General features: G+C 40.8%; 1 protein-coding gene across 1 annotated transcript; it reads right to left on the bottom strand.

Moving 5' to 3' along the window:
- Nucleotides 1-1,556: 1,556 nt before the first annotated feature.
- On the bottom strand, nucleotides 1,557-23,146 carry LOC120052729 (histone acetyltransferase KAT8-like). Its single transcript, XM_038999810.1, has 11 exons — nucleotides 22,778-23,146; nucleotides 13,220-13,294; nucleotides 12,938-13,116; nucleotides 12,727-12,780; nucleotides 11,786-11,950; nucleotides 11,492-11,581; nucleotides 10,587-10,727; nucleotides 8,365-8,458; nucleotides 7,828-7,978; nucleotides 2,389-2,543; nucleotides 1,557-1,811 (listed from the first exon to the last, which is right to left on the bottom strand). The coding sequence occupies exons 1-11, from the start codon at nucleotides 23,106-23,108 to the stop codon at nucleotides 1,747-1,749; spliced, it is 1,500 nt and encodes a 499-aa protein (XP_038855738.1). The 5' UTR covers nucleotides 23,109-23,146; the 3' UTR covers nucleotides 1,557-1,746.
- Between the last annotated feature and the right edge of the window lie 4,444 nt (nucleotides 23,147-27,590).

Raw genomic sequence — 27,590 nt, 5'->3', positions numbered from 1 at the left:
TGGTGGTGGTTGCATCATGTTATGGGTTTGCTTGTCATCAGCAAGGACTACAGAGTTTTTTTTTTTTAGGGTAAAAATAACAGAAGAGCTAAGTACAGGCAAAATCCTAGAGGAAAACCTAGTGTAGTCTGCTTTCCAACAGACACTGGGAGACAAATTCACCTTTCAGCAGAACAATAACCTAAAACACAAGGCCAAATATACCCTTGAGATGCAAACCAAGATGACATTGAATGTTCTCGAGTGGTCTAGTTACAGTTTCGACTTAAATCAGCGTGAATATATGGCAAGACTTGAAAATATCGTGTGCAAAGCTCTTAAAGACATACCCAGAAATACTAATTGCCAATGGTGATTCTAACATGTATTGACTCAGGGGTGTGTATACTTAAGTAAATTAGATATTTCTGGATATCATTTTTTAATAAATGTACACATTTCTAAAATCATGTTTTCACTTTGTCATTAAAAGGGTAGTGTGTAAATGCGTAAAAACATATATATATTTGGCCGGTAATAAGTCAAGGGGTATGAATACATTGAGGGCAATGTAGTTAGCATTGGCTGCGAAACTACCTCTTAACTTCCTTCATGCTGGACAGAGAAATAAAAATGGTATCCATGAATTCATCTGACTCTGGGGAAGTTGCTAAAGGGCCTCATTGCCAAAATCACTAAGTATTCCTTTAAGACGGTCCTGAAACAGTGCAGCTCAGCTGACTAGTAAGTGTTTGCCTGACGAATCACTCAGACTTAAATTCTGATGCTCTATAGATCGCTACATACATTCAGTCAATCTGAAACAGACTTCAAAATGAGGGGTGGTATACAAAACAAATTCATCAGCTATTGGATCATCTAACAAATCTAACCAATAAGAGTATCAAAGTTGAAAACATCATCATGTAGGCCTGCTTTGGCCAAACCCATCGGTTTCTGGGACCAATCAGAATGTGCTCGCATTCTAGAAATCGTCAAGGAGGCAAATCCAGACTCATCGTGGAGAAGTGTCAGTTGGCCAGAGCGATATGGATGAGTAGCCAGGCAAAGTAAGTCTACCGGTATTCAGGTAGGTGTGCAAGCTTTTGCTCTAACACAAGTTGTACACCCCTGCCTTCCCATTCAATTCCTTTAAAATGTCTTATTATCACCATGACAATATAGACAAAGTCGTCAAGGCAAGAGCCTTATGGAAATTTGTTGAGAAAATACCTAAAGCCGCCATGTGAAATCTAATACCAACTGCCTTCTCTCACTTCATGTCATATCACTTTACACAATTGAGTAACAACTGTGCGCCATATAATACCATTGTTACTTTATTTTTTTAAATCAATAACAATACTGACCGTTTTTTTATTGCATCCCTGATTGTTATTACCAGTATTTTCAAAGCATATAGGAGTAGTCTTCACTCAGTCTTCATAGTAGTTGCTTCAGGTGCCTTTGCACCCCACCAAGGGAAAAATATATCTAGGAGAAACACTGCTATTGAGTCAAGTAGAAATTGTCAGTACAAATCACAAAGTTAAAGGAAAGAAACAAGACCACCCAAGTGAATATCACTATTCTTGTTTATTTAAAAAACAGAAAAAAAGACGCTAGTAATGTACATATTGGTTCCTCTTCACAACAAATAGTATAAACTGGGGACAAAGAACAAGTTGAGGGAAGACGGGAATTGGAGAACAAATACCATGCGTGTGTGGGTTGGGTGGTCTGGCATGATGTCACTAGCACCTTCCCTCACTTCTTGGAGAACTTGGCTTGCTTATGTTTGGGCGGGGCCCACTTCAGACACACGGTGTCAACTGAGGAGACAGAAACATTCTGGTCAGGGTCTCACTCACACACACAAAAGAAAACATACATGTGACGCACATGGACGAGCCCCTCATACACACACACATATTAGTAACACTATGATATCCTCAAGAGCCCACACATGCTGATGTTCCAGATACTCAACTAGTCTAAAGAAGGCCAGTTTTATTGCTTTAATCAGAACAAGTTTTCAGCTGTGCTAACATAATTGCAAAAGGGTTTTCTAATGATCAATTAGCCTTTTAAAATGATTAACTTGGATTAGCTAACATAACATGCCATTGGAACACAGGAGTGATGGTTGCTGATAATGGGCATCTGTACGCCTATGTATATATTCCATTAAAAATCTGCCGTTTCCAGCTACAATAGTCATTTACAACATTAACAATGTCTACACTGTATTTCTGATCAATTTTATGTTATTTTAATGGACACATTTGTTTGCTTTTCTTTCAGAAACAAGGACATTTCTAAGTGACCGCAAACTTTTGAACAGTAGTGTAGGGAATAAGGTGTCATTTGGGATGGAGCCTATGAGACGTCAATAGGAAACATGTCTACCTGTAATTGGCGGCTTCTTGTACTGGGCGCTCTTGAGGTGTTCCTCAACCAGTTTGGGCGTGACACAGATGACGTGCTGGCCTTTCCAGTATTTCACCATGTTGAGGGACTGCAGCGTACTGATGATGTCACCCTGGGTAATACTGGTCATCTGACTGTGGAGGGGGGAGAGCAATGAGAATCTGGGGCTGAGTCTGTGTGAGGTCATATGTGTACAGTTATGATGTGGGAGTACTTGACATATGTACAAGTGAATGCAGGTGTACCTATGTTGTGGATGTGCAAGTGGATGGATATTCACATACAGTACCAGTCAAAAGTTTGGACACATACTCATTTAAGTTTAAAAAAAAATAAAGAATATATAGAATAAATACATTGTAGAATTGTAGAATAAAGACATCAAAACTATGAAATAACACATATGGAATCAGGTAGTAACCAAAGAAAAGTGTTAAACAAATCAAAATATATTTTATACTTGAGATTCTTCAAAGTAGCCACCCTTTTCCTTGACGGCTTTGCACACTGTGGCATTCTCTCAACCAGCTTCACGAGGTAGTCTCCTGGAATGCTTTTCCAACAATCTTGAAGGAATTCCCACAGAGTGGTTCGTCCTTTAAAAGTTGCAGCGTACTGCAGCACAGCACGTTATTTAAGTGCCAGCCACTGGTACCATTAATGCTAGTGTCATGACGTCACCTGCTTGGGTAGTGCAAAACCCATCCCCCTCTCCCTGCCTCTCCCTTTCCTACCACAACCCCTGCGGTGATCACAGAGAGATGTCGTAAATTCCTGAGAATCTCCTCATGGCCAACAGTATTATAGACAGAGGGTAAACTTTCAGGACAAAGGAATTCTCTTCCACCTCACAGAACTTGAGGTACGAACATATTTCATGTTCCTGCAAAAGTAGGAAAGATCGGTGAAGATCCTAGCTATTAACATGTCCATTTGTCCCCATGTGGGAAACTCAGGAGAGACTGTGGGACCACATTACCATACCGCTGTTTATATAATAACCTCAGATATGAGGTTTACACCTGTTTGTTGTATAAAATGAATGAGTGAGTATGATACTGTTTGTATAATTGTGTAATATGATTTTGAACTGTTTAATGAAGGAAAATACAACTCCCTGTTGTATTTGAACTAAATCCAAGGACCGCCCTGAGCCAGTTGGGTCAGAGACCATGGGACCACCCCTCTCTGCTATCTGAATAAAAGCCCACTCTAAGAAATTACCATTTAGACCATGCTTTTCTCCATTAGGAGGAGAACGAAGGTTAAAGTACCATTGCTGAATCTTTAACCATACCACGTGGTTAAACTCTTAAGACGAATGAGAACAAGTCTTTGATATTGACTACTAGTCTGCAGCTAGGAATTCGGTATCATTGAACGCGAAGAAAGACAACCGCCGAAACAATCATTCTATAACGAATGTCACTCTGAACTATCCACAATAGCCAAGACAGAGACCGACGAATCTCCAACAGAAACTAACTTCACTCCAACAGAAACTAACTTCTCTCCAACGATCAAGACACACACACACCGAGCGTAACTATATATATATTGATTGCAATTGTTCCCGAATGAGTGAGCGTTCATGTGTAAGGATTAGCATGTCAATTGTTATAATTATGGACTCTGTAGTGAATTCTTAGTCGAACGCCATTTCCCCTTTGTCTAACAAGCAATGCCGGTTCAGCCCACTAGGGCATATTTCTCCCATCATTTCATGTAACTATTTTAAGTTTGTTTGTTTGTTTATGCATTTCTGTGAATTAATTAGTTAGTAATAAATAAATGATTTAAGACAATTGATGTATGGATGACTCATAGTGAAGACTGGGTTCGTGCAGATAATCAACAATTTATGACGTTTGGAATGAGACTAACGTGAGGTACAGTAAATAAATCATTAATCAGAAGACTATTGACCAGATATGAAAATAATCTGAAAGGTTATATTGGGAAATTATAACTTTGTAATCTAATAACTTTCCCTGGTGCCCTCGAATTCATAGTTAATTAGTTACGTTATTACTCAAGTGATCGCGTAATCCCTAATTACAGGAATCTTTTATAAAAACTATAAGTCTTCAATTTAACGATAGCAAAGACACGACACTAGTTTGACCACAAGAGGGCATCTTTGACTAGCATTTGATGGCCTTCAGTAGTGCCTGTACTAGAGAATATAAAACTTTTTTATTTTATAAGACCATAGTATTTGGGACTGATTTTAAGAAATGTTGCTTAATATTATGGTGTTTTTATTCCAAGAAAAACCCTCTGGGTTTCCGTTGGGATGGAACGGAAAATATGGCGCTGTACAACGTGACGGTCGGGAGTAGACTACAGTACTTGGCTATTTAGCTAAAGAATCCTGTGTCATGCGGGCACGCGGAAGACTGGGACTCAATTCCCCGACGGGGAGGAAGGAGTAGGCCGTCTTTGTAAATAAGAATTTCTTCTTAACGGACTTGCCTTGTTAAATAAAAAGGTTACACTGAGAGCATAACATTTCTACACCATAATTGTAGTCTAACCAATACCCAAACGGAAATGCAGTCAAAATAAAAATCGCATTGATTTATCAAGACCAGTCCCCATGCTTGTCTCAAAGCAGCGTGAAACTGTGCTAAAATAGTTGTAGGCTATTGCTTCAAATCCTATTGCTTCTAACTTCAATATGCTCTTTAAATAAATAAGACCTACACCACTTTTAACAGTACATTTCTCAACACTAGTGAGACTCATATCGTCTACGGTAGGCCTACAGTATATTGAAAAATATGACCTGACTCTCTGCCAATAATTACATATAGAGGATTGGAGGATTCTAAATTTAAACCAAAAGCCACCTCATGGGTCTACCGGTGGCGGCCGGCATGGGTATCTGTAGCAATGCATTTTGCATTGTGATGCGGTGACTGGGGCCACTGGGGAGGGGCCACTGGGGAGGCCCCATCCACAAAGTATCAAAATACAAGAAGCGTTGGTAAAGGTATATTGTCCTGCTAATAGCCCATAATGGGCTGTTATAATACTGTACATGGTGTCCAGGTCAGGATAACCCCCCCAAAAAATTATGAGAAGACTATCAGAAAGAATGTTGGTATTTATTTATTTTGATCCAAAGCCATGAATGAGTGAGTCACTCAGCTTTATGTAGGTGCCGGCTATATGACTATCAACTTGATAATATATAACGATAGTTTTTTTTTAATGAAAGAGCGATTGTAATCTGAATAAAGGCCAAAATAATATTTGTAAAGGCCAAAATATATATTTCTGTTTTAAGAGGGAGAGAAACACTGAGCCAATTGTGCGCCGCCCTATGGGACTCCCAATCACGGTCGGATGTGATAAATAATAATAATACTTTGTTGTATTATTTGTCTCGTCTTTTCTGGTAGATTAAACTGAAATTGCAACCAATCCCGGCCGGTTGTGATACAGCCAACCTAACTAAGAAATACATTTCCCACCTTCTAGGCAAGTCTATTGTCCAGCTACCTGCTAATAGCCATAATGGTGCGGTACAACGTGACCGTGTGTTTTTGAAAGAGTATTTTCCAGTAAGCAACAATTTGTTTAATTTCATTAGACAACTTTGTTCCAATATTTCTGTAATTCAATGATATTTATTCCCATAGTAATTCGTTATGGATCCATAACTAAATAAACATTGGCATTTTGAAAGAGTATTTTTATAATTATTTTATTAACGAAAGCATAAAGATGTCATTATTAGTTACATTGTTTTAGTTTGAACGTGCAGACTGGCACTAAGAACAGAGGGAACGTTTCCCTAGTCAGCGCCATTATTAGTGCAATGCCCCTTAAAGTGTTCCTCTGTGCTACCCAGTGTGGCGGAGTGGGGGTTTACCCCCACTCCCTCCTCCTCCTTTCCCCATGGGCTAGGTCAGTCTCTGTGCGCAGCTCTGCGGCCCATCCCGTGCCCCCTGCCCTCGTGCCTTGAACGCTTTCAGTGGATATAGCTGAAGAACTGCAGGCCAATACACTACTACAGTAAGAGCAAAATAATCCTAACAAAATAAAAACCTTAGTGTGAAGTCGTGCACAATTACACAGTTTCTATTTAGGTTTATGTCACCCATTCATTGTCAGACACAGTAGGACCCAAAAGCATAATCAGTGCTCTAACTCCCCCTTGCGCTGGTCTGGAGCAATGACGTAGGGTACCGTACTAAACCACAAATTACCTCTAAGTACCACAGCATAATCGCAAAACTTTTAGTGGAGCAACCACTGTATGCTGAGCACTTGTTGGCTGCTTTTACTTCACTACGCGGTCCTACTCATCCCAAACCATCTCAATTGAGTTGAGGTTCGGGTGATTGTGGAGGCCAGGTCATCTGATGCAGCACTCCATCCCTCTCCTAACTTGGTCAAATAGCCCTTACTCAGCCTGGAGGTGTGATTTCGGTCATTCTCCCGTTGAAAAACAAATGATAGCGGAACTAAGTGCAAACCAGATGGGATGGCGTATCACTGCAGAATGCTATTGTAGCCATGCAGGTTCAGTGTGCCTTGAATTCAAAATAAATCACTGACAGTTTCACCAGCAAATCACCCCCACACATCCTCCAAGCTTCACGGTGGGAACCACACATACTGAGATCATCGGTTCACCTACTATGCGTCTCACAAAGACACGGTGGTTGGAACCAAAAATCTCAAATTTGGACTCATCAGACCAAAGGACAGATTTCTACCGGTTTAATGTCCATTGCTTGTGTTTCTTGGCCCAAGCAAGTCTCTTCTTTCTATTGGTCTCCTTTAGTAGTGGTTTCTTTGCAGCAATTCGACCATGAAGGCCCGATTCACACAGTCTCCTTTGAACAGTTGATGTTGAGATGTGTCTGTTACTTGAACTCTGAAGCATTTATTTGGGCTGCAATTTATGACGTGGATAACTCTCATGAACTTATCCTCTGCAGCAGAGGTAACTCTGGATCTTCCTTTCCTGTGGCAGTCCTCGTGAGAGCCAGTTTCATCAAAGCGCTTGATGGCTTCTTGAAATTTTCCAAATTGACTGAACTTCATGTCTTAAAGTAATGATGGACTGTCATTTCTTTTTGCTTATTTTAGCCGTTCTTGTCATAATATGGACTTGGTCTTTTATCAAATAGGGCTATCTTCTGTATACCACCCCTACCTTGTCACAACACAACTGATTGGCTCAAACGCATTAAGAATGAAAGAAATTCCACAAAATAACTTTTAACATGATTACATATGTGTTATTTCATAGTTTTGATGTATTCACTGCTAGTCTACAATGTAGAAAATAGTAAAAAACAAAAAACCCTGGAATGAGTAGGTGTGTCCAAACTTTTGACTGGTACTGTACATGAGAATGTATTTATGGTGAGGTGAAAATAGTCACTTGTCTGTGTGTACCTGAGGTCCTTGATGGAGAGTGTGCCCCTGAAGTCCCTGAGGATCTCTAGCAACACCCAGGACCAGTAGCTCCTGTAGCTCAGCTTGCCCAGGTCTGACAGGGGCTTCTCTGGAGAACCCACCGTACTCTCCAATTTAGACAGCTCATAACCTGGGGGGGGAGAGAAAGAGAGAACATGTGTGATAGTGTGTGTTAGAGCTGGGACGATAAACCAAAAATGATTGTCACCAACCAAACCGGCCATTTATAAACAACATTTTACTGATATTGACAATAATGATAAGTAGCCTTTACTAGAAATGTGAAGTTTGAAATGGAATAGGCCTAAGCCGGCTAATATGAGCTATTGCTAACGGGAAAATTGGTAACATTCAAAGTAGAAGTTTAAGGGGTATAATAAAATAAATGGTGCTTAATAATTGTATTAACTTAACGCACAATTTATCGTTGACCTGATAATTGTCAATTTAGCATAATATTTGTCCATATTTCCCAGCTCTAGTGTGTGTGTGTGTGTGTGTGTGTAACCCACTCACTGAAGGCTATGAGGAACTTTCCGTATCCTCTGCGCTGGTAGGGTGGGAGGGTGAGGATACACGCCACGTTATTCCCATCTGGAGACTCTTTCTCCTGTGGAACACACAACAAGATCAGTTTTTATAGGCCTACACTATACCAGTTATCCGTTCACCTAAAACAATGAACAATTTCCTTCAGATTTGGGACTTTCCTCAAGACATGAGACATTTTTAGGTCCAAAAGGATTCTTAACAGCTTCTACCCTCAAGCCATAAGACTTCTGAACAGATAACCAAATGGCTACCCGGACTATTTGAATTACATGTACACATTACCTCAATTACCTCGACTAACCCTTAGCACATTGATTCTGTACCGGTACCCCCTGTATATAGCCTCGTTACTGTTATTTTATTGCTGCTCTTTAAATTGTTATTTTCTATTTTCAAATTGTTTTTTTTTATTGTTTACTTCAGTTTATTTAATAAATATTTTCTTTGCATGTATTTTTTTCTTAAAAACGACATTGTTGGTTAAGGGCTTGTAAGTAAGCATTACACTGTAAGGTCTACACCGGTTGTATTGGGCGCATGTGAAAAATAACATTTGATTTAAATTACAACCATTTATGAAATCTGTTTCTAACCCCCCCCCCCCCCCCCAAAAAATAAACAGCTACATTACAGATAAACTCAGCAAAAAAAGAAACGTCCTCTCACTGTAAATAAACTGCATTTATTTTCAGCAAACTTACATGTGTAAATATTTGTATGAACATAATTCAACAACTGAGACAAACTGAACAAGTTCCACAGAAATGTGACTAACAGAAATGGAATAATCTGTCCCTGAACAAAGGGGGGTCAAAATCAAAAGTAACAGTCAGTATCTGGTGTGGCCACCAGCTACATTAAGTACTGCAGTGCATCTCCACCTCATGGACTGCACCAGATTTGCCGGTCCTTGCTGTGAGATGTAACCCCACTCTTCCACCAAGGCAACTGCAAGTTCCCGGACATTTCTGGGGGGGGAATGGCCCTAGCCCTAACCCTCCGATCCAACAGGTCCCAGACGTGCTCAATGGGATTGAGATCCGGGCACTTCGCTGGCCATGGCAGAACACTGACTTTCCTGTCTTGCAGGAAATCACATACAGAACGAGCAGTATGGCTGGTGGCATTGTCATGCAGGAGGATCATGTCCGGAAGAGCCTGCAGGAAGAGTACCACATGAGGGAGGAGGATGTCTTCCCTGTAACGCACAGCGTTGAGATTGACTGCAATGACAACAAGCTCAGTCCGATGATGCTGTGACACACCGACCCAGAACATGATGGACCCTCCACCTCCAAATCGATCCCGCTCCAGAGTACAGGCCTCGGTGTAATGCTCATTCCTTCAACGATAAACGCGAATCCGACCATCACCCCTGGTGAGACAAAACCGCGACTCGTCAGTGAAGAGCCCTTTTTGACAGTCCTGTCTGGTCCAGCGACGGTGGGTTTGTGCCCGTTGTTGCCGGTGATGTCTGGTGAGGACCTGCCTTACAACAGGCCTATAAGCCCTCAGTCCAACCTCTCTCAGCCTATTGCGGACAGTCAGCACTGATGGAGGGATTGTGCGTTCCTGGTGTAACTCGGGCAGTTGTTGTTGCCGCCATCCTGTACCTGTCCCGCAGGTGTGATGTTCGGATGTACCGATCCTGTGCAGGTGTTGTTACACGTGGTCTGCCACTGCGAGGAAGATCAGCTGTCCGTCCTGTCTCCCTGTAGCGCTGTCTTAGGCGTCTCACAGTACAGACATTGCAATTTATTGCCCTGGCCACATCTGCAGTCCTCATGCCTACTTGCAGCATGCGTAAGGCACGTTCACGCAGATGAGCAGGGACCCTGGGCATCTTTCTTTTGGTGTTTTTCAGAGTCAGTAGAAAGGCCTCTTTAGTGTTCTAAGTTTTCATAACTGTGAACTTAATTGCCTAACGTCTGTAAGCTGTTAGTGTCTTAACGACCGTTCCATAGGTGCATGTTCATTAATTGTCCATGGTTAATTGAACAAGCATGGTAAACAGTGTTTAAACCCTTTACAATGAAGATCTATGAAGTTATTTGGATTTTCACAAATTATCTTTGAAAGACAGGGTCCTGAAAAAGAGCCGTTTATTTTTTTGCTGAGTTTATACATTTATACTTTGGACAAGCAGCCACAGATATCCCCATCCCTGTACTGGGACCAGTACTTACTTTGGAGAAGTATCCCACTATGTGTGCTCCCTGCCTGTTGACTTCAGTCAGAATGTAAAATACAAAAGGCTCCACGTCAAAGTACAGCGTCTTGTGGTCCAGGAAGAGCTTGGCCAGTAGACACAGGTTCTGGCAGTAGATCTACAGAAAGAGACGAGGGTCAGTATTACCGTCAGTGGGTTTGTTCATTTTAATACACCTTGCAGATACTCAATGAAGAGGAGTCAGTTATGTTAGTGCTGGGCTGGAACAAACATATGCAAATTGGGCCTCCCGGGTGGCGCAGTGGTCTAGGGCACTGCATCGCAGTGCTAACTGCGCCACCAGAGTCTCTGGGTTCGCGCCCAGGCTCTGTCGCAGCCGGCCGCGACCGGGAGGTCCGTGGGGCGACGCACAATTGGCATAGCGTCGTCCGGGTTAGGGAGGGTTTGGCCGGTAGGGATATCCTTGTCTCATCGCGCTCCAGCGACTCCTGTGGCGGGCCGGGCGCAGTGCGCGCTAACCAAGGGGGCCAGGTACACGGTGTTTCCTCCGACACATTGGTGCGGCTGGCTTCCGGGTTGGAGGCGCGCTGTGTTAAGAAGCAGTTGGTTGGGTTGTGCTTCGGAGGACGCATGGCTTTCGACCTTCGTCTCTCCCGAGCCCGTACGGGAGTTGTAGCGATGAGACAAGATAGTAATTACTAGCGATTGGATACCACGAAAATTGGGGAGAAAATGGGATAAAATGTATTTATTAAAAAAAGAAAAGAAAAAAAAGAAAACATATGCAAAGGGGTACCCCCAAGACTTAAGTTGAAAGGTCTAGGTTGTTCTTGTTCCCAGTTAACTAAGACCTGTTTAAATTGCTTTCAGGGCATTTTGGGGTAATTCTCTGTGGTTTGGTCCTGCCTCCTGTGTTCTTACCTTGTGGTCGCGTCCATCCACTTCGTACACAGAGATGTTGCTCCGCCTGTAGATCTCTTTCCCAAGAGGCTGCCTCCACTGACATTGGGACTGGAGGAACAGATAGAGTGAGAAGGAAAGGTAGAGAGGAAATAGAGGTGGAGAAGGATGAAACATAAGTATGTGGTCCAAAGCTTTTCAACTGTATATTGGTCAAATAGAAGTGCTAGTCTCAAATGCTAGATGGTAATGAAAGACAACAGCAATGCTGAAGCTAACAGTGCTTTTAAACTGATGAAGCTGACAGTCACTGACCAAGTGGTATCTGAAGGTCTTCTCGTACTTCATGTACTTGAGGCAGTACTCGCAGATCCACAGCTTGGGCTGCTTGCCGTAGTCCTCTGGGAATGGGGAGAAGTACCAGGCGTCAATCTCGAAGTTTCCAATCTGGATCTTGTCCACGTACTTCACTTTAGTGATCTGGGAGAGGCACGGACACATTTTTTACTTTCCCCCCTTCTCTAGGAATTGTATTGTCTTACAACTACATACAGTATGAGTCAAAAGTTTGGCACACCTACTTATTCAAGGGTTTTTCTTTATTTTTACTATTTTCTACATTGTAGAATAATAGTGAAGACATCACTATTATTTTCAATTGTCCTGTTGAAAAACAAATGATGTCCCACTAAAAACAAACCAGATGGGATGGCGTATTGCCTGACCAGATTAAGACATGAAGGTCAGTCAAGGTAATGATGGACTGTTGTTTCTCTTTGCTTATTTGAGCTGTTCTTGCCATAATATGGACTTGGTCTTTTACCAAATAGGGCTATATTCTGTATACCACCACTACCTTGTCACAACACAACTGATTGGCTCAAACGCATTAAGAAGGAAAGAAATTCCACTAAATTAACTTTTAACAAGGTACAACTGTTAATTGAAATGCATTCCAGGTGACTACCTTATGAAGCTGGTTGAGAGAATGCCAACAGGGAGCGAAGCTGTCATCAAGGCATAGGGTGGCTACTTTGAAGAATCTCAAATATAAAATAAATGTTCATTTGTTTAACACTTTTTTGGTTACTACATGATTCCATGCGTGTTATTTCATAGTTTTGATGTCTTCACTATTATTGTACAATGTAGAAAAAAATACAAATAAAGAAAAACCCTGGAATGAATAGGTGTCCAAACTTTCGACTGGTACTGTATATCAAAAAGTGCATGACATTATAGCTACACACGCTTACCGCCTCATGCTCCTTTTCCAGGGCAGCTGTGGTGGGGTCCATCTCTGCGTACGTCTGGCGGGAAAGAGCAGTTCGATTAGAAAACAGAACAAAGAGGGAGCCCATTTAATAACTGAATCTAACTGACAGAAGAACAGTTTAGAAATTGACAATGGGGATATGATCCACCGCTGTTGGGGTATGTAGTCTAGAACCTCCTGCACTAGCCTACCTTCTGCACGTGGTTGATCTCATCATGTTTGCGTTTCTGGTTGCGGGTGATCTTCCTCTCGGGCTGCTCCCCCAGCTCGCCCCCTCCACCACCCTCAGTGATTTTTGTCACTGCGTCCTTCGCCGTCTTGGTCAGTGCCAGACGAGCCTTGCCCACCCACTCATCCAGACGTCTGTTAACTACAAGACCATGGGAGAGTTAGAGAGAGGGTTGGCGGAGAAGGAAGAAATGATAAAGGGAGGTGGAGGAAAGTAGAAGAAGTGCTGTGTGTGTCCCACTCACATCCAACATAGTGTACGTAGAACTCCTCTCTGCCCTCCTGTTCGTTCAGCCTGGACTGGATAACCTCAGCAGAATCTGGAGGGAAAAAATGAAAAAAGTTGCATTTTACTGATTTAACTTTAGCCATCTCTGTAAAAAAGCACATCTAGCTAGCTATAGTAGGGCAGGACACATTACATTTTTAACAATGCTTTTTTTTTTTTTTTTTTTTAAACCTAGTACATTGCATCTGCCGCGGAACCCAGTTTCATAAGATTACCATATGTCCCAGCTGTTTGCTGTAGTTTTGAAGTAATCACAAAAAAACAGGCCGTATTTTAGGGAATTTTTCATCGTGCCAGCTCCTATTAGTTCTATTGAGCACCGTGGCACCAACTCGCTTTCAGAACGTTCTATTCCCAGCTTATTGTGCTTTGCTATTGTTGGCAATGAGACCTGCCCACGTTGCTGGTAGTTCAAATGTAAACAAAAAATGTATCATGGAACTCTGAGGTCATCCCATTGTTTACTATAAGGAAGTATACAGTTGAAGTCGGGAGTTTACATGCACTTAGGTTGGAGTCATTAAAACTCGTTTTTCAACCAGTCCACAAATTTCTTGTTAACTTCTCTAGGATAGGGGGCAGCATTTTCACGTTTGGATGAAAAGCATACCCAAATTCAACTGCCAGCTACTCATCCACAGAAGATAAGATATGCATATTATTAGCAGATTTCGATAGAAAACACTGAAGTTTCTAAAACTGTTTGAATCATGTCTGAGTATAACAGAACTTATTTAGCAGGCAAAACCCTGACGACAAACCATTCAGATTTGTTTTTTGTTTTTTTGAGGTCACTCTCTTTTCAATGGGTTTTCATTGGGAATCCAGATTTCTAATTGACCTTCTTGCAGTTCCTACCGCTTCCACTGGATGTCAACAGTCTTTAGAAATTGGTTGAGGTTTTTTCCTTTGTGTAATGAAGCAGAACGGCCATCCAGAACGAGGGTAACTTGAAGTGTACTGTTAGATAGAGGCGCATGACCAGAACGCTAGCTACAGTTTGTTTTAATCTTGTATTGAACACAGATCATCCCGTCTCCAATTTTATCGATTATTTACGTAAAAAAATACCTAAAGTTGTATTACAAAAGTAGTTTGAAATGTTTTGGCAAAGTTTACAGGTAACTTTTGAGATATTTTGTAGTCACGTTGCACAAGTTGGAACCGGTGTTTTTCTGGATCAAACGCGCAAAATAAATGGACATTTTGGATATATATCGACGGAATTAATCGAACAAAAGGACCATTTGTGATGTTATGGGACATATTGGAGTGCCAACAACAGAAGCTTGTCAAAGGTAAGGCATGAATTATATTTTTATTTCTGCGTTTTGTGTCGCGCCTGCAGGGTTGAAATATGCTTCTCCCTCTTTGTTTACTGTGGTGCTATCCTCAGATAATAGCATCGTTTGCTTTCGCCGAAAAGCCTATTTGAAATCTGACATGTTGGCTGGATTCACAAGTGTAGCTTTAATTTGGTGTATTGCATGTGTGATTTCATGAAAGTTAGATTTTTATAGTAATTTATTTGAATTTGGCGCTCTGCATTTTTACTGGCTTTTGGCCAAGTGGGACGTTAACTTCTCTGGGATATGTGGGACGCTAACAAACAATAGTTTTGGCAAGTCGGTTAGGACATCTACTTTGTGCATGACAAGTACATTTTCCAACAATTGTTTACAGACAGATTATTTCACTGTATCACAATTCCAGTGGGTCAGAAGTAAACATACACTAAGTTGACTGTGCCTTTAAACAGCTTGGAAAATTCCAGAAAATGATGTCCAGGCTTTAGAACCTTCTGAGAGGCTAATTGACATCATTTGAGTCAATTGGAGGTGTACCTGTGCATGTATTTCAAGGCCTACCTTCAAAATCAGTGCCTCTTTGCTTGACATCATGGGAAAATCCAAAGAAATCCGCAAAGACCTCAGTAAAAAAATTGTAGACCTCCACAAGTCTGGTTCATCCTTGGGAGCAATTTCCAAACGCCTGGAGGTACCACTTTCATCTGTTCAAACAATAGTACGCAAGTATAAACACCATGGGACCACGCAGCCGTCATACCGCTCAGCAAGGAGAAGCGTTCTGTCTCCTAGAGACAGATGCGAAAAGTGCAAATCAATCCCAGAACAACAGAAAATGACCTTGTGAAGATGCTGGAGGAAACAGGTACAAAAGTATCTATATCCACAGTAAAGCAAGTCCTATATCGACATAACCTGAAAGGACGCTCAGCAAGATGGAAGCCATTGCTCCAAAACCACCATAAAAAAGCCAGACTACGGTTTGCAACTGCACATGGGGACAAAGATCATACTTTTTGGAGAAATGTCCTCTGGTCTGATGAAACAAAAATAGAACTGTTTGGACATAATGACCATCGTTACGTTTGGAGGGAAAAGGGGGAGGCTGCAAGCCGAAGAACACCATCCCAACTATGAAGCACGGGGGTGGCAGCATCATGTTGTGGGGGTGCTTTGCTGCAGGATGGACTGGTGCACTACACAAAATAGATGACATCATGATGGAAAATTATGCAGATATATTGAAGCAACATCTCAAGACATCAGTCAGGAAGTTAAAGCTCGGTCACAAATGGGTCTTCCAAATGGACAACGATCACAACCATACTTCCAAAGTTGTGACAAAACGGCTTAAGGACAACAAAGTCAAGGTATTGGAGGGGCCATCACAAAGCCCTGACCTCAATCCTATAGAAAATCTGTGAGCAGAACTGAAAAAGTGTGTGTGAGCAAGGAGGCCTACAAACCTGACACATTTACACCAGCTCTGTCTGGAGGAATAGGCCAAAATTCACCCAACTTATTGTGGGAAGCTTGTGGAAGGCTACCTGAAACATTTGACCTAAGTTAAACAATTTAAAGGCAATGCTACCAAATACTAATTGAGTGTATGTAAACTTCTGACACACTGGGAATGTGATGAAAGAAATAAAAGCTGTAATAAATAATTCTCTACTATTATTCTGACATTTCACAATCTTAAAATAAAGTGGTGATCCTAACTGACCTAAGACGGAGAATTTTTATTAGGGTTAAATGTCAGGAATTGTGAAAAACTGAGTTTAAATGTATTTGGCTAAGGTGTATATACATTTCTGATTTCAACTGTATCTCAGATAGGGGGGAGTGAGGCCTAAGAGGGTTTTGTAAATAAGCATCAACCAGTGGGTCTTGCGACCGGTATACAGAGATGACCAGTTTACAGAGGAGTATAGAGTGCAGTGATGTGTCCTATAAGGAGCATTGGTGGCAAATCTGATGGCCGAATGGTAAAGAACATCTAGACGCTCGATCACCCTTAGGTATATGTAAACTTCCGACTTCAACTGTTTGTTTGTTTGTATGTATGCACAGTGGGGAGAACAAGTATTTGATACACTGCAGATTTTGCAGGTTTTCCTACTTACAAAGCATGTAGAGGTCTGTAATTTTTTATCATAGGTACACTTCAACTGTGAGAGACAGAATCTAAAACAAAAATCCAGAAAATCACATTGTATGATTTTTAAGTAATTAATTTGCATTTTATTGCATGACATAAGTATTTGATCACCTACCAACCAGTAAGAATTCCGGCTCTCACAGACCTGTTAGTTTTTCTTTAAGAAGCACTCCTGTTCTCCACTCATTACCTGTATTAACTGCACCTGTTTGAACTTGTTACCTGTATAAAAGACACCTGTCCACACACTCAATCAAACAGACTCCAACCTATCCACAATGGCCAAGACCAGAGAGCTGTGTAAAAACATCAGGGATAAAATTGTAGACCTGCACAAGGCTGGGATGGGCTACAGGACAATAGGCAAGCAGCTTGGTGAGAAGGCAACAACTGTTGGCGCAATTATTAGAAAATGGAAGAAGTTCAAGATGACGGTCAATCACCCTCGGTCTGGGGCTCCATGCAAGGTCTCACCTCGTGCGGCATCAATGATCATGAGGAAGGTGAGGGACCAGCCCAGAACTACACGGCAGGACCTGGTCAATGACCTGAAGAGAGCTGGGACCACAGTCTCAAAGAAAACCATTAGTAACACACTATGCCGTCATGGATTAAAATCCAGCAAATGTCCAGGCCTGTCTGAAGTTTGCCAATGACCATCTGGATGATCCAGAGGAGGAATGGGAGAAGGTCATGTGGTCTGATGAGACAAAAATAGAGCTCCGTAAGAAGCATCTCAATGTCCTGGAGTGGCCTAGCCAGTCTCCAAACCTGAACCCAATAGAAAATCTTTGGAGGGAGCTGAAAATCCGTATTGCCCAGCGACAGCCCCGAAACCTGAAGGATCTGGAGAAGGTCTGTATGGAGGAGTAGGCCAAAATAGGCCAAAATCCCTGCTGCAGTGTGTGCAAACCTGGTCAAGAACTACAGGAAACGTATGATCTCTGTAATTGCAAACAAAGGTTTCTGTACCAAATATTAAGTTCTGCTTTTCTGATGTATCAAATACTTATGTCATGAATAAAAAGCAAATCATACGATGTGATTTTCTGGATTTTTGTTTTAGATTCCGTCTCTCACAGTTGAAGTGTACCTATGATAAAAATTACAGACCTCTACATGCTTTGTAAGTAGGAAAACCTGCAAAATCTGCAGTGTATCAAATACTTCTTCTTCCCACTGTATATATACACACACCTGTTCCGAAAGGCCTCAGAGTCTGCAACACCACTAAGCAAGGGGCAATATGAAGACCATGGAGCTCTCCAAACAGGTCAGGGACAAAGTTGTGGAGAAGTACAGATCAGGGTTGGGTTATAAAAAGATATTTGAAACTTTGAACATCCCACAGAGCACCATTAAATCCATTATTTAAAAATTGAAAGAATATGGCACCACTACAAACCTGCCAAGAGGAGAGGGCAGCCCACCAAAATTCACAGACCAGGAAAGGAGGGCATTAATCAGAAAGGCAACAAAGAGACCAAAGATAACCCTGAAGGAGCTGCAAAGCTCTACAGCAGAGATGTGAGTATCTGTCCATAGTACCACTTTAAACCGTACATTCCACAGAGCTGGGATTTACGGAAGAGTGGCCAGAAAAAAGCCATTGCTTAAAGAAGAAAATAAGCAAACATATTTGGTGTTCGCCAAGGTACTCCAAATGGAAGAAGGTACTCTGGTCAGATGAGACTAAAATGTAGCTTTCTGGCCATCAAGGATATCGCTATGTCTGGCGCAAACCCAACACCTCCCATCACCCCGAGAACACCATCCCAATAGTTAAGCATGGTGGTGGCAGCATCATGCTGTGAGGATGTTTTTCCATCGGCAGGGACTGGGAAACTGGACAGAATTGCAGGAATGATGGATGGCGCTAAATACAGGGAAATTCTTGAGGGAAACCTGTTTCAGTCTTCCAGAGATTTGAGACGGACGGGGGTTCACCTTCCAGCAGGACAATGACCCTAAGCATATTGCTAAAGCAACACTCGACTGGTTTAAGGGGAAACATTTAAATGTCCTGGAATGGCCTAGTCACAAAGCCAGACCTCAATCCAATTGAGAATCTGTGGTATGACTAAGATTGCTGTACACCAGCGGAACCCATCCAACTTGAAGGAGCTGGAGCAGGTTTTCCTTGAATAAGCAAAAATCACAGTGGCTAGATGTGCTAAGCTTTTGAGACACACCAAGAGACTTGCAGCTGTAATTGCTGCAAAAGATGGCTCTACAAAGTATTGACTTTGGGGGGGGGGGGGGTGACTAGTTAAGCACACTCAAGTTCAGTTCTTTTGTCTTATTTCTTGTTTCACAATAAAACATATTTTGCATCTTCAAAGTGGTAGGCATGTTGTGTACATCAAATGATACAAACTGCACAAAATTAATTGTAATTCCAGGTTAGGAAAAATCCCAAGGGGGTGAATACTTTCGCAAGCCACTGTTGGTATGCACGTCAGCTTTGACATCGGTTTTGCACATCGGTGTTAAACTGGACATCGGGCCGATACAGATAATGTCATTTTTAGCTAATATTCTCCAATTCCGATATGTTCACCGATATATCGTACATCCCTAATTGTTTCCCTACTTCCTCGTTATGCAGACATAAGCACACCTGGCACCATCGAGGTGCGGATGTTTCCTTTCTACACAAGTTTTTTTTCTTTCAGTTTCATCCAAAGAACAGATTGTAGTTGTAAAATAAAAAGGGATACATTTTTTGGTGCCATTTTGGCGAAATGGAATTCTAATCGTCACTCCAGCCAAAACAGGCTCTGCGAACGTTCGTTTCCATTCAGTTGATATGGGCTCACGCTAGTGTTCCAGCTTAGCCAACGCTCCTTTGCCATTTTTCAGCCTTGGGTGAATTTTGACTCGTTCTATTGTCCAGCCTAGCTATAGCTTACAGCTAATAGAGCTTGATGGCCTTGAATGTAAACAATAAACAAAACCACAATTTCACATATCTAATGTTCAAGAAGCAAACTTGATCTTGAGATCACCAACAACAAGTCCATAAAAAAACCTGCATAGTTAAACATTGTGACTATCTCTATCAGTAAGCTGGACAATAGAACGAGTCAAAATTCACCCAAGGCTGAAAAACGTCCAAAGAAGGTTGGTTGAGCTGGAACAGTAGCGCGAGGCCATAGCAAATGGATTGGAACAAACCTTCGCTGAGTTTCTTCTGACTGCAATGATCCTGAGAATTCCATGTTCCTTAAATGGCACCAAAAAAGGTATACCTTTTTTATTTTACCCCTACAATCTGTTCTTAGGACGAAACTGAAAAATAACTTTTGTAGAAAGTAAACATCCGCACCTCAATGGTGCCAAGTGTGCTTATGTATGCATAACGAGGAAGGGGGAAAAATGGCAACTTGTGACTATTTCTGGTCTTTATCTATCAATGACAGCAGAATACACTGCCCAGCCTTATATAATTAGAAAGAAGAGATTATCCTGATTAAAATGGTGTCCAACTTGAAAAAAACAACAATATGACGACCTCAGTTCTATGAGTAATTTTGTTGATGTCTGCCAAAACTTACATCATTAGAAACTAGGCCTCAATGTGAAAGCGTGGCAAAAATGTATTAAATTTCATTATTCACAGATCTACTCCTCTGATGACATGGCAGGCAGCACACACATGAAAACGAACTGCTCAGCAAAGTACAGGCTCTTTTGAGAGCTACCAGATTTATAATTTAAAAAAGCTCATTTTAGTGTGTGTCCAGTGTCGGTAGTTTTTTGTTAAGGGGGTATTACTTTCGCAGATAATGGCACCCATCTAAATCAACAACAAAAAATATTAACTAAATGTATGGTGTTTGTCAGTTTCATTTAAATAGTTATTTTATGGTTGTACGTTATAAAATTAACTAGAAAAGTGTATATTTTGCAATTCTGAATAATTACTACTTTAGTAAAGATATACAATTTATTCAGTACTACTGCAGTTGCTAAATAATTCCAATAGATGGCCGTATAAGACCACAAATTAAATTTCAGAAGATTAGTTCTCTCCCTGGATACACCACTACCCTCACAGGAAAACTCATGTGCGCACTTTCTGTCCCTTTCCACACTGCTAATGCAAGTGGAAGGGCTGAAAAGGCATTTAACAGATTGATGTGAAGAAATATAATGATGATTCATGTTTATTATTACTTGTTTATGTGCTCATGTTTTGAAATTATACTTCATTACCATAACAATTATCAATAAGCCTGAACATTAATTCAGTCACCTCTGGTCGACAAAATCGTATTTTCCTAGTACATTCATTGTCAAATTCGTCAACCATCATCGACCCGCTCTGCCTTCATGCAAAAGTAGCCAACTCAACAAGCCCCACCAAAAACGTGGGCCTTCAGCGAGCACTCTGCCTTCTCGCGCAAGCGAGGGGCATGTTGGAGGTAAGTTTGCTAACCGTGAGGGTGCATGATGTAATTTGTTGGCGGGCTGGAAGAAGCAGTCATCTTTTCTATTCGAGGCTGTGTACTCATAATATGATATACGTTAACAGAGCTTTTTATTATGCATGTCTACTAGGGTTGAGGTTAGCGCACCTGACTAGTGATTATTTGGCCGGGGTTCAATACCTGCTATAGTCACTATTTTTTTTGCTCTCCCAAAAGCAACACAGGCCTAATATGAGATAAATAGCTACCTGTAAATTAATGAGTGACCATTTTAGAAAATCATGGGACATATAGTCTTTGGTTGCATGCTATTTTATGTCAATCTTATTACTGCTATAGCCTATAATTGATGCTTTGTGGTTTTATGCTGCCATCTATTGGAAATATTTAGCAATTTAAAGTTATTAATTCACATAATGTCACTGGTGAGGCAGCTGAGAAATAAAGTGTATTTTTCTTATTAATTCCTGAGATCAGTCTCAAACCTGCCCCACCTATCCCATCCAATTGTTGGACTTTCACATATAGGTCACACCCAGTTCAAACCACATTTGAAAAATAAAATGTGGCTTGTTTATCAAGTTTTCTGCCTTACAATAATAAATACAAGAATAAATATCATAAAAGAACAAAAACAGCAGCTAAATGCTTGCATAGGTTTTGAATAAAAAACAACAATCAAAATGCTATTTAGTACTATAATGGTATTTACTAACAATATTATCACACAAATAGTTTTAAAAAGTATTCTAGGGTACCCTACCCAAGGTTTAGGGTTAAGGGCTAAAACAGGTTATACCTACGGTTAGAAAAAAAGGCAAAACACAGTATGGGTTTATAGCTCTCTTGCTCCACCCTGTGGCCTTCTGTGGATACTAAATAACTAATTCGTGACACTTTCTAGGCTAATAATCTGAGGTAGCATTTCCACAGATCTACATTAACATGGTTATTTCTTAATTAAAAAATGTCCTCTGGCTGTTTAAATCGGCCACATCTTGAAAAAGATGACAGGGACATGCGTTTTTTTTTAGGTTTACACCCTCCATGAGCAGAAAATGTTTAACGTTTGATGGCTATGCGCCAGCCATCGTTAGCTCTGCGGGTCACAACAACGTGTAACCTTACACAGGCGAACAGCGAGTTTGCTCACCAAGTAGCCACAACCTTGTTAATTATAATAAATTACTGAGGTAAGCCTACGAGTTAAATATGGGCAGGTCTTATTGCCAACAATAGCCAGGCTAGAATTGTGACCTAGATCAATAATGCTGGGAATTGAACGTTCGGAAGCGAGTTGGTGCCACTGCGCTCAATAGAACTAATAGGAGCTGGCAGGGTGAAAAATGCCCTAAAATGTTTTTTCGTGATTAATTCAACACTACGCCAAGCAGTTTGGACAGATGGTAATATTAAGAAACTGGGCTCCACGGTGGATGCAATGAACTAGTTTTAGTTTTTAAAAAGCGTTGTTATAAATGTCACGTGTCCAGCCTACTATCAATCTGAAGATATATGCAGAACCAGTCGGGACGCACAGATGATAAATAGTATTCTGCCTCACAGTCTTTCAAACGTAGCTAACTATTTTTGGCTTATAAACAAATACTTACGCCATGTCTTGTCGGCTCGCTGACATAAATACGTCTCTCCGATTTCGACTGACACCTCTTGCTCCCTGCCCAACAACACTCCTTCCCCGTTGCGCTGAGAAATCGAGCCCCCGGCTTCTCTTTCCCGATCAATGGCCTCCGACTCATCCTCCTCCCCGCCACTGCCGTTAGATGAACAAGTGGCTTGTATTCCAGTGTCCAAGTCTTCCCGGTCCGTTACGTTGTGTCCTGTGTCAAGTTCAATGTCCATTCGGTCCTCTGGAAGATTGTTGTTGTAGTTATTGTCTCGAATATGACGCTCGTTCGTCGTTAGCGCTATTCCGGCAGACATCTTGTGTTATTTCAAAACACTGCCTTCCCCGGATGATGTGAGTTTGCGCAGTGCAGAGGGGGGCGTTCTCGACTCTTCTAAACAAGTTGTTATTCTAACAGATCTAGGATCAGATTATATACCCCCTGGGTTGGGTAGGTTATTTTCTTAATGTTATCCGTTACAGTTACTAGTTACCTGTCCAAAATTGTCATCAGTAACGTAATTTTGGGATTACCCTAATTCAGTAACGTAATCTGATTACATTCCGTTACTAATGCCTCTTACTTTCCCCATAAGAGGCATTAGAAGACAAACATGTATGTTACCAATTGAAGGACATCTATTGCAGGATAAATAAATGTTAAAGTTTACACAGCTGGCCATATATGGATGTTAAATTTTACTTCATGAGTTGGTTATGTAGGCTTCTTCTAACCCATCGCTTTCTACTACATATAATGCAATTAAATTATATCTTTACCTTAACAACCAAAGTCTATCAGAATTCCAGTCATTCCATTAAATGTTATACCCCTTGATCTTCAAGAATAGGACTTTGAAATATGGAAGTATTGATTTGCCAAATTGTTTTACCTGAGCATGACCCCCAAAAAAACTTATTAGCCACCCCTCGTAATTTATGATTTTGTTGTCATAGAGGACTGATTGGGCTCATTGATTCGAGTTGAAAAATAAATGCTGCGCTCATGGAATGGAATTCTTTGAGCACTACTGAAAAGTCCTATTTACATGTGAATTTTTTTTATGCCATATGCTGCATTTGCTGTAGGCCTATTGTTTACCTTTTTGTTGGTGACACTTTAATAATATGCAGCTTTTTAAAGGGCAAATCCACAGATGAAACAATAACAAAACGGTCGCCCCACCTCTGTTTTGGTAAAAAGCTGAGGGATGGGTCTGGAGAAATGAAACCACTCTCAGACTAATAGACAGAGCTATGGATGCAAGGACTGACCGTCCATGATATACAAGTATTGTTTTAACCATGTTATGAGGCAATACCGTGTTTGTTTATATTTACAATGTTTACAAACATGGAATAAAACAAGCGTATATTTTGGGTTCTCATGGAGTGTGACAGTTGAACGAAGCTCATGAGGGATTTATAAGTTATATTCTTCAAGAATCAATGGATATAGATATATATCTATCTAATTTATATATATATATCTAAGTCCAAAAATGGATGTAGAAACTACAGATTGCCCCTTTAAGTCTATCAAAAGTGTGCAAGTTTGAGCATGTGTCCATTAGGCCCATGGATTTATTTATTTTATCAGAATGAATTAGATTGAGCAATAAAAGCCCCACTTTTATTCCATAGGCTTGGATCTGCATTATGCAGCTGATGCAAGAGCGCATTTTTCACTGGCTGTCGACTGGTTTGAAAAACAATGATTGATAGGCAGCTTAAACTTCTTGAATTCAACCATTATTGGGTTCAAATAAACATTTAGATTTGTGAACAGCCATCCACAACAACCACAATCCGTAAGGCGCAAATAGCTCAAATGAGAGAGCAGCACTGTGATTCACAATGCGCTATGTAGATATCAATAATCAACGATGTCTGTATCGCCGTAGACTACACCACTACTGTCATCCTTACTTCCAAAAGCAAAAGCCTATTCCTGCTCTTTTCATGCAATCCAGCAAACTCATTTGGTGTGTCATCATAGTGGTCTCTGACTTGTGGTCAGACTCGTTCAGGTGGAACAAATTTAAAGTTGCGCCTTTTTTCAATGCTGATTTGAATGTCATTAAGAAAACAGAGAAGTGTCAAAGATTTTTTTTCGCAAACACCCTTTCTGATTTTAAAAGTAATCCTAGAAGTAATCTAGTTTTTCAAAAGTATTTGTAATCTGATTACAATATTTTAGTTGGTAACGGATTATAGTTACCTTTTTTTTGTAATCCCATACTCCCTAACCCTGTCTACCCCCATTCGCCGTGCTTAGACCAGTGGCAATTTTAGCATTTAAATCTTGGTGGGGAAAACTCAACAACAAAAAAATTGGGATTTATGCCAGCAAAAACACTACACAACACCAAACAAAACATTAATTGCACTGTAACGACGACAAGCGGTGCCCACAAACTGTTATAGGGCCTATATAAAGCTGTCCCAACAGCAGTGCTTTCTTTCCAGCACAATGGAGTGAATCCTTACCACCGCTACACCTGGCTATCAGTGTGAGCCTTATCTGGCAGCGAAACAATTAATTCAGCCTCGTTTACGGCCTTTTTTTTTTTTTAACATAGCTGATATGGCTGACTTACTTAAACAAAATGTGGTTTCTACTGACAATTGAGGTGTACAAACTATGGCATAAAGGAACGATGAGCGGATGAGGCATTCCGATTAAGACATTAATGAGCAAGCGACGACGGAGGTATTCAATATAACTATGTGTTCAGCACTTTTGAAATGTACAGCGACAGAATGCAGAACATGGGCTCTTAAGTATTGTCCCTGTACACCAAGTCAGAACCGTAGGATAAATAGTGGTTAGAGCGTTAGGCCAGTAACCGACAATGAAACCTCTTACAATATTAGATGATGACATTTCTCAAAAACAGGTTATAGGCTACATGTGCAGCACCACCGAGTCAGAAGAGTAATATTAGGTGAAATTAAGAGGTGAAAATAGACCAAATTATTAGGGTGAGGCACATGGGCTACTAACAGCTTATTACACAACATACACTTAGTATTACTTTCTTAGCTACAGTATACATATCTCCCTTGCATATTACATCATTTATGCAGCAGCAAACAATACATGTTTGGACTCACCTTGGCTTGTGATGTGCTCACTTAAATATGAATGTGGCGCGGTGGTTTTGTCATCAAACAGAGAGTGTGTGTCACGCCCTGGCCTTAGTTTTCTTTGTTTCATTTATTATTTTAGTTAGGTCAGGGTGTGACATGGGGAAGGTATGTGTTTTTTGTATTGTCTAGGGTGGTTGTATGGTTTAGGGGGTTAAGTAGAGTAGATGGGTTAGTGTTCAGTGTAGGTGTCTAGGAAAGTCTGTGGTTGCCTGAATTGGTTCTCAATCAGAGACAGCTGGTTATTGTTGTCTCTGATTGGGAGCCATATTTAAGGCAGCCATGGGCTTTAGCTGTTTGTGGGTAATTGTCTATGTTGAACGTTTGTTGCTTGTCTGTGCACTTACGTTATTTAGCCTCACGGTCGTTTGTTGTTTTGTGTATAGTGTTCGTTTTGTGTTTTCTCTCTCTTCTCAATAAAAGAAGATGTATTTTCCACACGCTGCGCCTTGGTCCACTGTCTATCAAGAAGACGATCGTGACAGTGTGAGTACTAATATAGGATTACATTCTTTAAAAAAAGTCACGTGATTACCATAATGTTGTGATTCTACGACATTCCCCCATCTTGAAACCTAGTCTCAATTTAAAATAGGATTACAACTTAAAAAAACATTAGTACAAATAAAACAAACCGCTTCCAACTCAAACTTACAGGAAAAGAAACTTCCTTGCACTAGTATATTACCATTGTAAATAACCATTCGTTGGTTCATTGAGGTTTTACTTCCACATAGTGGTGCATACATTCTTCATAAAACAAGAAACATAAAAACAATAATTCATTGCATTGGTTGCTGCATGTGACAGCTATATCTGTAACGCTCGTCTAAGTCGTCCTCCTCCTCGGACGAGGAGAGGCGAGAAGGATCGGACCAAAATGCAGCGTAGGTGGAATACATGATGTAATTTATTTAAACAAGACGAATACCTAACACACTTGAGAAATTACAAAACAAAAAACGACGTAGACCGACCTGAACATATGAACTTACATAAACACGAAGAACGCACGAACAGGTACAGACTAGAACAAACGAAACAGTCCCGAGTGGTGCGACATACACAGACACAGGAACAAACACCCACAAACAAACAGTGAGAACAGCCTACCTTAATATGGTTCTCAATCAGAGGAAACGTCAAACACCTGCCCCTAATTGAGAACCATATCAGGCAACACATTGAACCCAACATAGAAACACATAACATAGACTACCCACCCAGTTCACGTCCTGACCAACTAAACAAAGTTAAACAAAGGAAAATAAGGTCAGGAACGTGACAATATCACAGACTCAACGTCCTCCCAAAAAACCTTAGCACTGTCTCCCATTTCAACCTCCAACACATATAAGCATTCTACCAATTTGTCTATGATACAGCATGAACCATGAAGAAAAACAAAAGATACATACAGTTTATACGATTTAAGCCTATATCTTCATAGAGAGTGAAAAGCAAATATTCAATGCATAATGCAGTATATGCAACAATTGAGTTTAATAAAAAATAACTTCAGTTATAAAAACACGTTTACTATTATTCTAAACAGGTGAGCATTCTTCATCATCATCACCTTCACCATGAGATAAATAGTTTGGCAACTCATTCAAATTAGGGTCCTCATCCTCTGTTCTATCATCCTT

The sequence above is a fragment of the Salvelinus namaycush genome, chromosome 8 (genome assembly GCF_016432855.1).
Source record: "Salvelinus namaycush isolate Seneca chromosome 8, SaNama_1.0, whole genome shotgun sequence".
Lineage (NCBI taxonomy): Eukaryota > Metazoa > Chordata > Actinopteri > Salmoniformes > Salmonidae > Salvelinus > Salvelinus namaycush.
The sequence above is the reverse complement of the archived record's forward strand: the minus strand, read 5'-3'. Positions and strand labels throughout refer to the sequence as shown.